The sequence below is a fragment of the Platichthys flesus genome, chromosome 10 (assembly GCF_949316205.1).
Source record: "Platichthys flesus chromosome 10, fPlaFle2.1, whole genome shotgun sequence".
NCBI classification, from domain to species: domain Eukaryota; kingdom Metazoa; phylum Chordata; class Actinopteri; order Pleuronectiformes; family Pleuronectidae; genus Platichthys; species Platichthys flesus.
This window is the reverse complement of record NC_084954.1, coordinates 21,112,839-21,125,451: the sequence shown is the minus strand read 5'-3', so window position 1 is coordinate 21,125,451 and position 12,613 is coordinate 21,112,839. Positions and strand designations below refer to the sequence as shown.

Here is a 12,613-nt window from a genome sequence, read left to right as displayed (position 1 = left end):
TTTGAGAATCAAGGTTAGGTCTTTGCAGTAAAGGGGAAACCACAGCTATTTCAAAAGCAGTGATTGTAAAAGTCAGAGATTTTCTTTGGATGAACCTGAGAAGAGGGCATCCTTCCAGATTTAATAACTGTTTGTGGGGTCGGATCATCAATGGTGCACATTTGGTTGGTTTAGAACTTGAAACAAAATTATAACAGTGCAGAGGAGGATTTTTTAACTGTGATAAATTTGAGACTGATAAAGAAAGTTTTCTGGCGCCAACATGAACCATACGAAACATTCTAAAGGTCTGTAAACATTACATATTATCTAATGGGTTACAAGCTTGGGGTTCAAATAACTGCAGATTTAGCTTCAGCAAACAGTGGAAAGATTAGAGACAAAGAAGCAGGTGTAGCCCTGTCAATGGTATAGACACAATACAGTTAGGGCAGGAAGAGGGCAGGGTAGTGCAAAGCAGCTAAGCATATTACTAGAGTATTAAAATGGCCTTTGGGTGGAAGGTAGTCAAGAGTAAACAGCAGAGGAAAAACTGCATACCTTTGCAAATTGAGATGCAAATCATTGATTAACTCTGTCAGAGCGCACCAGTAATTACTACCTTTCTTACAAAAATTATTATCTTTTGGTCCATTTATGTCTATCCAGAACAAAATGTTTTAGTTAACTCTACAGTGGAGATCTGCCGAGAGTGGGCGAGGTGGCAGGGAATAAAAAACGTTCAGACTGTCAGAGTGGATTACACGGACAAAGCACTTGCCTCCACAGAAGAAGGGAAACAGGAACTAAAGCCACAGTGTTGTTCTTCACATCAGTGATAATGGATTTCAGAGATGAGCATAATTATTTGAGTATCTAAATAAATTAATGAGGTAGATGGTCCAGGCCTGCAGTGAAAAGACAAAATTCTGTAAGAAGATTTTAATGAGAGCAAAGAAGCTCCTTGAAATATAATCATTTACAGAAAAGATGAATGTAAAAATGGGTTAGGGGGAAATAATTTGCTCAACCATGTACTTTTGTCAACTTTGACAATCTCTCATAATTAGGGATAAAAGAGTATGAGAAAATACTTCTCGTTTTTCTAAGACTGAAACTATTCTTATCAGCTTGACATGACCACATGACATGTGAAGACAAGTGTGTCGATCATCAGGAGGGTCCTGAGAAATACTACAGCTCCCCACCGCCGGCAACAGGGATGACCACATTGCTTACTGATGTAATTGACATCGGGTCATGCAAACAGTACTATGCATCCCTTTGGTTTCAAATGTGTCCTGTGCATCAATGGGTGCTTCCTCAGGTTTACCGTGTTCCGAACTCAGAATTACACAGAATTGTAATTCATTTGCTGCATGTCGCAGTATCGGCAACCATTCAGAGGAAATACAGCCATACTTTCGACCGCTAAGCTTGCAGAATCTTGTTGTCGTGTTGACTCGTGTATGAGGTAACCACTAGCTAACCCTAGGCCAACGTTACATGCAGCCAGAGACATGTAAAGAGTGTGTTGCCACCAGTTAAATGTCATGGGCACGTGCACTGATGTTTATGTTGCCTGTAAGCAGGGCAACTATAGATTATGCATCCAAATAAGGCTCTGAAACTTTCATTATGATTCGTGACAGTAGGTACCGACTGAAGAGGAACCGGTACCCAACCCTCGCCAAAAGAAGCCCAATGTTTCTCCTTGTCTCCCTCTTCCTTAAACATTCTGAGGAATAGTTGTAGTGCAGGCAAAAGTTAAACTGGAAAAATGTAGATACGTCAGCTCACAGTGTAATTATGTGATAGATTACAGGGTCAGGTTCTGGGTATTATTGCGTTACAGGCTACAAAACTTTCACCATCACCCAATCATAAAAGGAATATTGGTATTAATTACTTCCATGAAGGGCTAAGGATTTCTTTATCCCTGAAGCTGTCATCCATGTTTGTCTTCTTTTTCCAGATCGCTTTAGGACATGAACTCAGCTGGCCTTGCAGCATACAGTCATTTAACGCACAGGTACTGAGAGCAATATCTAGCTCAAATAAGCAATGTCTTTCCCGTCAAGAAAATGGTAGCATATTGCACCTCAGCCCACCAGGTCCCTTGTGGCTACACGCATTTGGGCTCTGGAGCCAGTGGAGAAATTGCTGTTTTTCAATGTCTAGCCTTGCTCTGCACGTAGGATGGTTGAACATTAATGAACAATGGTGAGTTTAGAAAAAAAAAGAGCAGACTTTGGGTCAACAAAAATAGGTAAAAACAGTGCATTTGCATTAATGCTTGTATATCTTCTTATAATGCCAATTTGGCGAAACAGCTGATTCACACATTCAGCAGACAGAGCAACATTAACATTTGTGTGGGCTAAAGATTCTGGGAACGGGACAAATCTAAGTCCAACGTTCACACTAGTTGTTTAGGTATCAGAATTATGTTTGGTTCATTGGTACTACCGTTTTGGCTAATTAACCGCTAACTATCGAGCTCAATCAGCACTGATTAGAGCAGCCAGGTTGAATGATAAGTCTTATTGAGTTTGTTGGAACAATCCTTTTCTTCTGTCAGGTTACATATAATACATGTTTTCATATGGTGCTTACTTCCCTAAAACAGGCAATATCTTTCTTTGCTTTGCATTACTTTTCTGCAAAAACTAGAGTGAGACCAGTACTTGCCATTTGTACTTTTCACTCCTTCAAAAGTTATTTCTTAGGTCAGGAAACTGCCTGGCTAATTGTGTTTGTCAGCCCTGTCATTTGCAATGACAGATTTAAATGTAATCTGTGCTACAGCGAGCTGACCTGTTACGTCATACTGTGTCGTTTTTTTCTGCCTAGGTAGGCATTTGTCAAGGTCTGTTTTCTGTTCTTAGATAAAGCATGTGCACATACAGAGAAGAGAAGGGTCTTCTGCTCCTGCTAGAGATTCAAATGATAACCCTTTAAATCTAGATTATATATAGGTTAAAGTGGGCCCCCTGCTGTCCTTCTTGCATTCTCTGAATAATTCATGTAAGATGATGAACCATAGATTCAGTCTTTACGGCTCCTCTTTTTATTATAGATTGTCATATTAAAATGCAATTTCTGAATCCTCACTAATAAAATGGGGAACTGTTGGCTTTGGGGATATGATAATTGCTCCTCATTATGCTCAGTAGGTAACATTTCAAATCAAGTCCAATTTGCTTGATATTTCTGCAGCATTAGTGACACAGTTGTGATTTCCCAATCACAGATATCCATTTGGTCCATGTACTTTGTTTTGGAAGCCAGTGCTGAATTTGTTAGGTTGATGACCCAACTGAATCATATTTTTTTTGTGGGATAACTCAGAACCATAAGAAAAGCTCTGACCTTTCATTCAGGTATTTTTGTGACTGCTACAGTGTGCAGAGATCCCACAAGATCCTGCAGCTGTACATGGCATATCATATCAACTGCAATATTCAATGCAGCATTTAACAATTTGTTTTCCCCTTGTTCTTCATTGTATGATCAAAGCTGTGCCATCTTCTGCATCTCAACGATAATCATTTAATTAAAAGAGGCTGAGATGTTTCAAATCAATGAAAAGCACCATGCCCCACTCAACTTAGACATTACCCAAAAGGGGTGCCTCAACAAAGTAATGATCATTTTGCATTGACTTGTTTCAGTATTCAGTCATAGAGGTCATAGACAAAGGGGCTCATACTTGCCAATACTCTCTGCACCACTGTAGCTAACATAATAGTTTACTTCTATTGCCCTCTGACAAAATGTATTTACCATCAGTGAAGGGTGGAATAACCACAGGGACAGTTTGTTTGAGATAAGTTTAATTCTCCTCCCTCAGCCGGGGGACCTGTTTCGCAGCAGTGAGCTATCAGGGTTCAAAGCCATATTTTTGACAGACAAACACAGTCACGGCATATATGCATAGAGGACGTTATGGATTACTGCACATTTATTAACATGTCAAAGTCAAAGCAGATTTGTATGAGCCAGAGTCCACATAGAGAGATGGAGGCTCAGGCTTCTGCCGATAGTGCTGCTGCCTGACTAGTGATTAGTCCCGCTGAGCTAACTGGAATGAAAAACACAGAGTCTGAATAGAGTTTGATTGGGTCCTGTTTTCTGTATTGAAAGGGCCCTTAAGCAGCAAACTATTTAAACTATTTAAAATGTAAAGAAAAAACCACAAAGTACACAAATATGACATGTTTTCCATAAAAAGCTTTAATATTTTAGTAATTACTAAACATTAACTATTTCACTCACAACACCTATGATGTCTCAATGTGCACATTCATTCTGTTTATATTCTGTTTTCAAATGTAGAAATAGAAAATAAAACAATGGGTTCGAATTAAAACTGTCATGTTAATGGTCTCTTTTTAAATTGCACTTTTCTAGTCTTGATGTTCACACAAAGCACTTTAAAGCACAGTTTTTGTCATTCACCCATTCATCATCTTACACATTCATACAGGGAGTCAAGGAACCTATGATCAGTCTCGATCTGCACAGATGCAGATCCAGGCACAGATGCAGATCGAGACTCCGTTTACTTCCAATCGCTGCACCAGGCTCAGCCAAACCAGCTGATCTGATTCAAATCCTCCTCCAACTCCTGCTAAAACAGCAAACAAGCTAACACACTAACGGACCGTTAATGGAACAAACCACTGGACTTGATGCATCGAAGAGACCAAAAGGTGGAACAATATACAAACGCTGACAGAGCAACAATTGTCTGTCCCAAGTCTGAAGATTTCTCCCATAGCATCTGCATATATCTCCCTCTACTTATGTCAACCCATTCTAACAGCACATCCATGAATGGCTAGAATGGCTGTCACTCTCTATGTTACATGTAGGTTTTTGCATCCTATTGGACAGTTAAGAGTGAATTATGGTATTTTCTACTCATTTACGTTTAATGGACAGCTTTAGTTAATTTAAAATGAAGATTTTAAACACTGAATAATATAACAAATATTTAAATCATCTACTTAAGGAGAAAACTAGCAGTTAAAAAAATTGGTCGCCTCTATAAGAGAAATCTAGTTATTTCAAATTGCTTTAATGATCCAGTATCTCACCACGAATCAGAGAAACAAGCTCACAATATATCTAATGTCCCTGTATATGAAACTCTTTATAAGGTATTTTACTTGCTACACCTGCTACATTCACAGCTGCTTCAGCATAAATGATTAAATGCCTTCCTAGAACTAAATAAAATTATATAATAACTGGTCAAGAGCCTTTTTCACACACGAGTGTCACAGAACATGCAAACAATTGGGTCCAGTCTATGCCTGGAGTTTTTCTTCACATTTAAACGCAGCAGGAGATTCTCTGCTCAGACGTGTTCACAACAACAACAATACACGCCACACTGCTCACTCACTGAAGCCCAACCCAGGCGACGCCCATGTTGTTAAAGCAGAGCTTAGCTTGCCAGTTCCTTTTAAAAACCAAAAAACTCAAGGTACCAACCACGATGCAATCAACATCAAATATGAAACATCAAATCAATCTTTCTTACCGTGTTGTTTCCGTTTCCATTTAAATGTAAACCGCTGTCAAAGACGGGAGAAGATACTCTGCTGTGATCCATGGACGGCCCAGGAGAACCTGAGAAAGAAAGGAGAATGATTCATGTTCTTAACAAAAAGCCTACGGAAGAATAACCTCTAAAATATTTAGTACTGCTTCACTTTGGATCTGTTATCCTATTCTTACAGAAACAAAGACAGTAAGTCAATAATTTCACCTACACCTCAAAGACTGTGGTTCAGCTGATAGTCTTCAGGGTTATTATTGACTGTATTCTGCTGCTCTGCCTTCAAGCCGAGCAGTGTTGATGTATGTGTGAATGGTGCAGAGCATCCAAAAGAGAAAAATGTTCTTCTTTGATGTGATACTGGCTTGGCGTCAAGGGGACTTGCTTTCTGATTCGGTCACACTCAGATAAGTGCGGCATACTGCTCCTGGCCTCTCCTGCTCGTCATTTGTGCCACTGTACACAGTTTAAAAAATGTCTTAAGAGTGAATACGACTTGAACCTTTTCTCCCTCAGTCAACGAAACATGATTCAGCGACCGAAAGACCCGACAGCAAAGTACGAGCACTGATGCTTTCCTTTTAACTTCCCAACAAGATGTGTGGGCGAAATCTCTCTCAGCTCTCACTTTGAGGAGAATGTGCTTATCAACCCAAGCTAATGACTTGTTTTGTCCAAACAAGACAACCCAAATCATTCTGTAACAGAATGTCCCCAGTTTCAACTAATAGCTACAAAGATGATGAATGTATCACTATAAGACATTACAATCAATACCCAAACAATGAAGTCAAGTTTTTTAGTTGTGAAAATTTGTAATATGTATAGCCACAAATAAAAAAATTATAAACTGATGATTGCAACATGAAGTTATTTTAGCGGAAGAACCACGTATTCCTCCACTGCAGTAACAAGTAAAGGCGTCCTACTTACTTTAATACAATGAAATTTCCAAATTGTCCAGGTATTTCAATTTTTTTCTTTCCAACCTCTTCAATTTCTCCCTTCCCTCCCCTGCATACAATCATTTCTCAACTTTTCTCGGCTCAACATGAAGAATTTCAGTCTCTAGTCTTTAGATTTTCTTTAAGCCGCTGAGCTAATTTCAGGAGCAGGAGGCTGCAGCTCTGACATTCCTGCTCATATAAGGCTACTTAGCATGTCAATTTATAACTTTGAAATAAACACCCATCTCCTTAACAGCTTAGGAGCATAAATTGGAATCTCCTAGCAAAGCTTATTCATCAGGTATATTCTTAAAAAGAGTTTATTGCTTTATTTATAACAATTTAAATGTAAAACAAAAAACATCAAAACAACCAAAGTCTTACCGAGAGGCAGCTTTAGAAATGATGGCACTTCTCGCAGATAGCGAACAGTGATGGTGACCTCATCTCCTGCAGTACGCAGGAGGTGAACCTGACAGCAGGAGAGAGACTGTGAGTGATGCACTGAGATAAAATGTAATCTCATAAATGAAACAAGCCACACTGATGTCAAGCTGGTCGGCGCCACAAAATGTAACAGGAGATGAGTGAAGAATATGTAATCTGGAGTTGAAGCCTGCCTGAAGGGGGCTTCACTTATATTATCAAAGTTGGAAGCTGAAGGCAGGCGTCACTCTCATGTGAGGGTAGTAGCAAAGTGACAGCCGACAAAACACTGAGTAATTAAGCTCTGATTATCTGATGTCCGAGTGATGCAGAATCCTCAAAGATGTCACGTTAGTCTCAAAGAAACGTTCAAGTACAGCTGGGTTTAAAGAAAGACATACTAAATGTGTCTTCCAAGAATCCTTGAAGAAAGAGAGAAAATAAAATGGGGAACTGAATGAAACAAATTTCGGTCATTTCTAAACTCCCTAGTCACAGCACATCTGCACATGGTCTCCGACAATTTGTGTTAGCTGTTGTGACTTGTGCCTGAGCGTCTGTCAGAGCTGAGAGTGTGACAGCCTGCCATTAAAAGCTCTGGATTGTGTTCTGAAGAAAAACTGCTCATTATGTGTTTTGACACTCTGAAAGAGAATATAGTGAACAGCTGTTTGGGTCTGCACGAGGAGACAGAGATGACAGACATGGGAGGGAAGTGTGTGTGTGTGTGTGTGTGTGTGTGTGTGTGTGTGTGTGTGTGTGTGCATGTGCGTGTGTATGTGCATGTGTGTGGTGGGGCTGCAGAAAACAAAAGGGAAACATTTCACAAGGCGAGGGAGCTAAATTCGAGAAAAACTTCAGCTGAATATGCTCACTCTCGATACATGTGCATCTTTTGATAGTGATCAACTCTTTTTCAATCTTTTCAATTTGTCACAGTGTAAACCAAGAGAAAAACAGCGTCCTGCCAAGATGACAACTCATATTGTTGAGGTTCACCTCAGAGTCAATAAATGCAGGGATTAGGTGTTGAACCCAGCTGAAGGATTGAGCAACAATATAGATAGACGGGGCAGGGTGTTTACTATAAATACAAATATACTCACAACTTCCTCATGGGTGCAGTGTTCTACATTTATGCCATTGACCTAAAGAAAGCATAAAGAGAGGAAATGCAGGTAAGTACTTTTCTAGTGGAGAAAGTGTGTAATTTTGAAGCTCTATTGCAAGAGTTGCCCTTCTGGGGTATAACCGCGAACCCCTGGTGCCCCTTATCAGAGTCAGAGGTTCATTAGTTGGCTCGATAGTATCATGGATGGATTGGGGTGACCCTTGTTAACCTTTATAAAAAGCCTATTAACCAACAACTCAAAGATACACATGAGCTGAGCGAGATGCAAAACACACGAAAGCAAAGCAAAAGCAGACACAAAGAAATGCAGCACTGCTATAAATAGATGCAAAACAACAGCAGTCACAAAACGACCAAGAAGAAACAGAAACTAACAAAAAGAGTTGAAAAGGGGGTGAAAAGAGGCCATGGCCACATTGAGACACAACGACAATACAAAATGTTCGCAAAACAGGTGAAAAACCATGAAAACACATTCAATGACCTCTAAGGCTTAAATCAGACCTGGCATTGAGAAGTGGTCAGCGTTAAGTCATCTGTTAAAACCTAACTTTAAAATGTGTCCTGAACAGGGAAGGGAATCCTGACTACTCCCTTGCCCGCTCTATATGCAAATAGCAAATTATGAGTTAACAGATGTGTGTATAATGTCACTGTGTATGGTTGTCGTCACAATCGAGCGGTAGAGAGAGAGAGAGAGAGAGAGAGAGAGGAATCAGGAGGGTTTGGATGAATCTCAGCGTTCTGCTGTGAAAAAGATTTGACCAATTTAAGAAAAGTATTAATCACTATGCGGTGATGATGCCAATGATATTGTGGCGGAGGCAAAATAATTATCAATGTATGGATACTCAGTAGAGTGAATTAATTTTGAAACTGGGTAAGAGGACATCACCGCTGGGTAGGTGGTCCTTCATAATGTGGCCCAGGACACATTTGCATTACCACAGCAAAAAGAATGTGGACACGTGCCCCAAACCAGTTCTGAGTGTGGTTTGTGATGATCGGATCTCAGGAAACACCTCAGCCCTGTACTGAGTTCAGACCACTTGTGATCTGATCAGTCAGGACAGGCATTAATACCAGGTCTTGAACGGGGTATAACAGAAGAAAAACAAACACAGAGATGCAAAAGCATGGAGATACACAATGATCACAGAGTATTTGTATTTAGACGCATTGAGACCCATGTCTCATAATTCATCCTTATATTCCCTTTTAAAATATTTACAGTGGTTTATTTGGCATTCAGTAAAATAAAGCTATTTTTAAGGAGTTTTTTTATGTTGTTATCACAGAGAACCAGGGCATTGAGTTTGAGTCCGAAAATACTTCTTACTCATTTTACAACTGAGTAAAAACTTCAAAAGCTTATTCAAATGAATGTATGAGCCCTCCCCAGGATTTGCGGCCTGTCCTCCCTAACGTATGAAAATAGATGCAATATTCTGCAGCTTGACAATTCGAATAACATTTCAAATAAATAGGAAATAGGAAACAATGGCGAGCCAAATGTGAGAGCAAAGGCAAATCATATCATAATGTAATTCATAAGAATTTCCAGTGTGATTGTTAATATTAATAATGCCTGGCAGTCCAATGAGTCTGCTTGATATTCTAGATAAACAACAGAGCCAATAAACCTGCCAGGTGGACTCAAGATCAAATGTATATCTGGCAAATACTAGCAACATAAGTTTTTTTATGAATATAAGGAAAAAATATTCTTATTTATTGGTTCTGCTTTTTTGACAAATGAGGTAATTGTCTCATTTAATTAAATCTTGTGTCATGATTTAGTATATATGAACAGTTTGCAAAAGTTCATTGTGACATTTACAGATTCATTGGATTAGAATCATGCAGATAAAATAATATATTAAAAGGCAATTCATATCCTTCAATGAAATAAAACAGTGTCGAAATTAAGATTCAACAAGTCAACACTCTTGCCTGTGACCCAAATCAACCCTGAAGCAAATAAGTCATGAACTAATGTACCAACCTGCAACACAGCATCCCCGACGAACAGCTTCCCCGACAAATCGGCTGCAGGCGTCAATGGTCATGTGTCAGAGGTTAATGAAAACATTAGAACATAATTGCTCATTTCATACATGGTAATGTGGCGAGAATAGCAATCAGTGACTCTGTCTGACTAATCTCAGTCAACATCCTGCAACTCAGAGAAAGAACACAGGAAAGCATGAAATTTGAAATTAATAAGGACATAAACTCGTTTGCGAGCAGCACGGGACGAGACAATGAAGCCTCTGTTGAGAGAAGATTTGGAAAAGTTCGGAGAAAACAGCTCTCAGCGTCAACTGGGATATAAGGACATTCTGAGCGTTGTGGCTAAATCACAGGGAAAAGGATTCACATGAGGCTTTGATGGTGAATCGCTGCAGGATACTGAGAGGTCATCACTTCTTACATTTAATTGCCAACTGTTTCGTCTGCATGGTGTTCGTCTTTACACACGCCGTCCTTTGGAAGCTGACTCGCTGATCATGACCAACTGACTTAGTGGAAATACACAATACATGATACATAGTGAATAATAAATGTAAAAATAACACTACCTTATTTTCCTTTTCTTTGAAAGATGTCTCATTATGAAGTAGTTAGCCAGATCAAAAGAGCATATAAACATTTCTTCAATACCAATAAGTGTACAAAAGAGTCCAGGTGCAGTCAGGACATGTTCAGGTGAGCTTGGCATCAAGACTTTTGTTGTCTGTGTAGGGGCAAGAAAATAAAATACTATTTAAAAGACAATACATAGCGTAGCATTTCCAAAGCCGATTAACATAAAAAAGAGATGGGCCTCCATTCAGGGTCTCCATCTTTCAGAGGCTGCATTTGAAGACCAATGCGGTATGACTAGACTGTCCCATCTCAAGGACTATTTCAAATGTGGCCAACAATTTTTTATATAATTTCCTTCCTGAGGAACGAAGGCTCCAAAAGGGGAATCTTTCCCTGCCCAAACTATCCTTTAATTAATTATACTCGGTTATTCAAATAGGTAATGGCGCCAGCAGGCTACGTGATGGTTAACATGTTAAAAAAACCAAGTGGCTAATTTAGCTAGGCCTTCGCAGTCTACATGGCCCACAGCTAGTGTCTCTTGTTACTATAACCTAAACATAACCAGTAATGTGTAAACTGTAATTCTGGAATGTGATGTAAAGTATGTACTGAAAATATTTCATAGTGAGACGTAAGACTTGTCGTCACAGTGACGCTGACATGCTCACTAACTCTGTGGAAATTTTCATTATATAAATAACCTGAAGGTTGTTAATGGAAGTGAACACGCTTCCATTAATGCAATGGTCTTGTAAAGCACTTGGAGTCTGGGAACATTTTTCTTTTTTCAAGCAAATTCCTTATATTACACTTACTGTTTTAGTTCCAGAACAAGGGCCACTACTTAGAGTGACCCGATGAGTTCTCAAGTAAGCTACACGCAATGTGTTACTGTTGGCCTCTAGCACTCTTGCTAGCTGGGGACTTATTTCAATAACAAATTACACAAATTACATTCTAACACAAATTCATGCATTCTAAAACAATTGAATTTGACTGTATTATGTTTCATGGTTTATTGTCACTTTGGATATGTTAGGGTAAGTGTGTGTGGGCACAAAGGTGACTCCGAGTCTACCCCTGCCCTGTACCAGAGGATTAATCCGTGGAGCTGAGGGCTGCTAGCTGATTGATCCTCTGGTACAAAAGGGAGACACACACGAGAGACACGGAGACGAACATTCAAGAAAGACACGGAGACACTGAGAGACACAAAGCTGAGCTGACCTGCAAAGCTGAGACGCCAGCAGAAATTGCTGCCCCGTTTAGGTTGAATTTTGAATTAATCTTTGCTCGGTGTTATAAATAAAAAGATGCTGGAAAGCAACCTGTTCGTGTTTGTCTGTGTGTGGGAGACCCCGGTAGCATCGTCAATAGCCACACTGTGTCATCCTGATTCTAGTCTTGCTGAGCGAGGCTAAACACATTCTGACTGCAGCCAAACACTGAACACACAGACATTACCTCAGCCATTTAGGTTAGGTTTTCACCCCTGTATGTTTGTTCATTGGTTAACATGTATTTTTTTTGTAAGCAAGATTACTTACAAAACTATTGGATGGATGAATGAATGAATGAATGAAACTTGGTGGAAGGATGACGTACAGGTCAGGGAAGAAATTTGAGTACAACTTGAGTAACTTTGATTTAAAAAATCTGACATCTGACGGATATTTATGAGTTTGTACAATTCAGTGCAGATCCAAATAAAGATGGATCTTGTTAATGTTAAAGTGGTTTGGGTGCTTGGTGCAGGCATGCACTCTCCTGAGTGCCACTATGATATAATGTATATACTCTCACAAAAGGTACGAGAGCCAAAGTCTATTTCTTCAGATACCTCTTCCTTTACATCCAAAAACTAATTTATTTAAAAACATTTCTCTTGGATTGTGTCTTCAACTGATACTAAAAAATGTATGATGCTCAAAATTTCATAATGAATTTCTTTGTATCACCTGTAGAATA

The 12,613-nt window shown here is 39.4% G+C and overlaps 1 protein-coding gene across 1 annotated transcript in view; it reads right to left on the bottom strand.

The window, feature by feature from the left end:
- The window catches only part of sntg2 (syntrophin, gamma 2), a 76,204-nt gene that overhangs the window by 28,679 nt on the left and 34,912 nt on the right, over nt 1-12,613 (bottom strand). The window contains exons 5-8 of the mRNA XM_062397241.1: nt 10,059-10,102; nt 8,028-8,069; nt 6,880-6,967; nt 5,531-5,619 (exon numbers count right to left, since the gene is read on the bottom strand). Coding sequence (XP_062253225.1) covers nt 5,531-5,619; nt 6,880-6,967; nt 8,028-8,069; nt 10,059-10,102 — 263 coding nt within the window. The remainder of the gene's footprint in view (nt 1-5,530; nt 5,620-6,879; nt 6,968-8,027; nt 8,070-10,058; nt 10,103-12,613) is intronic.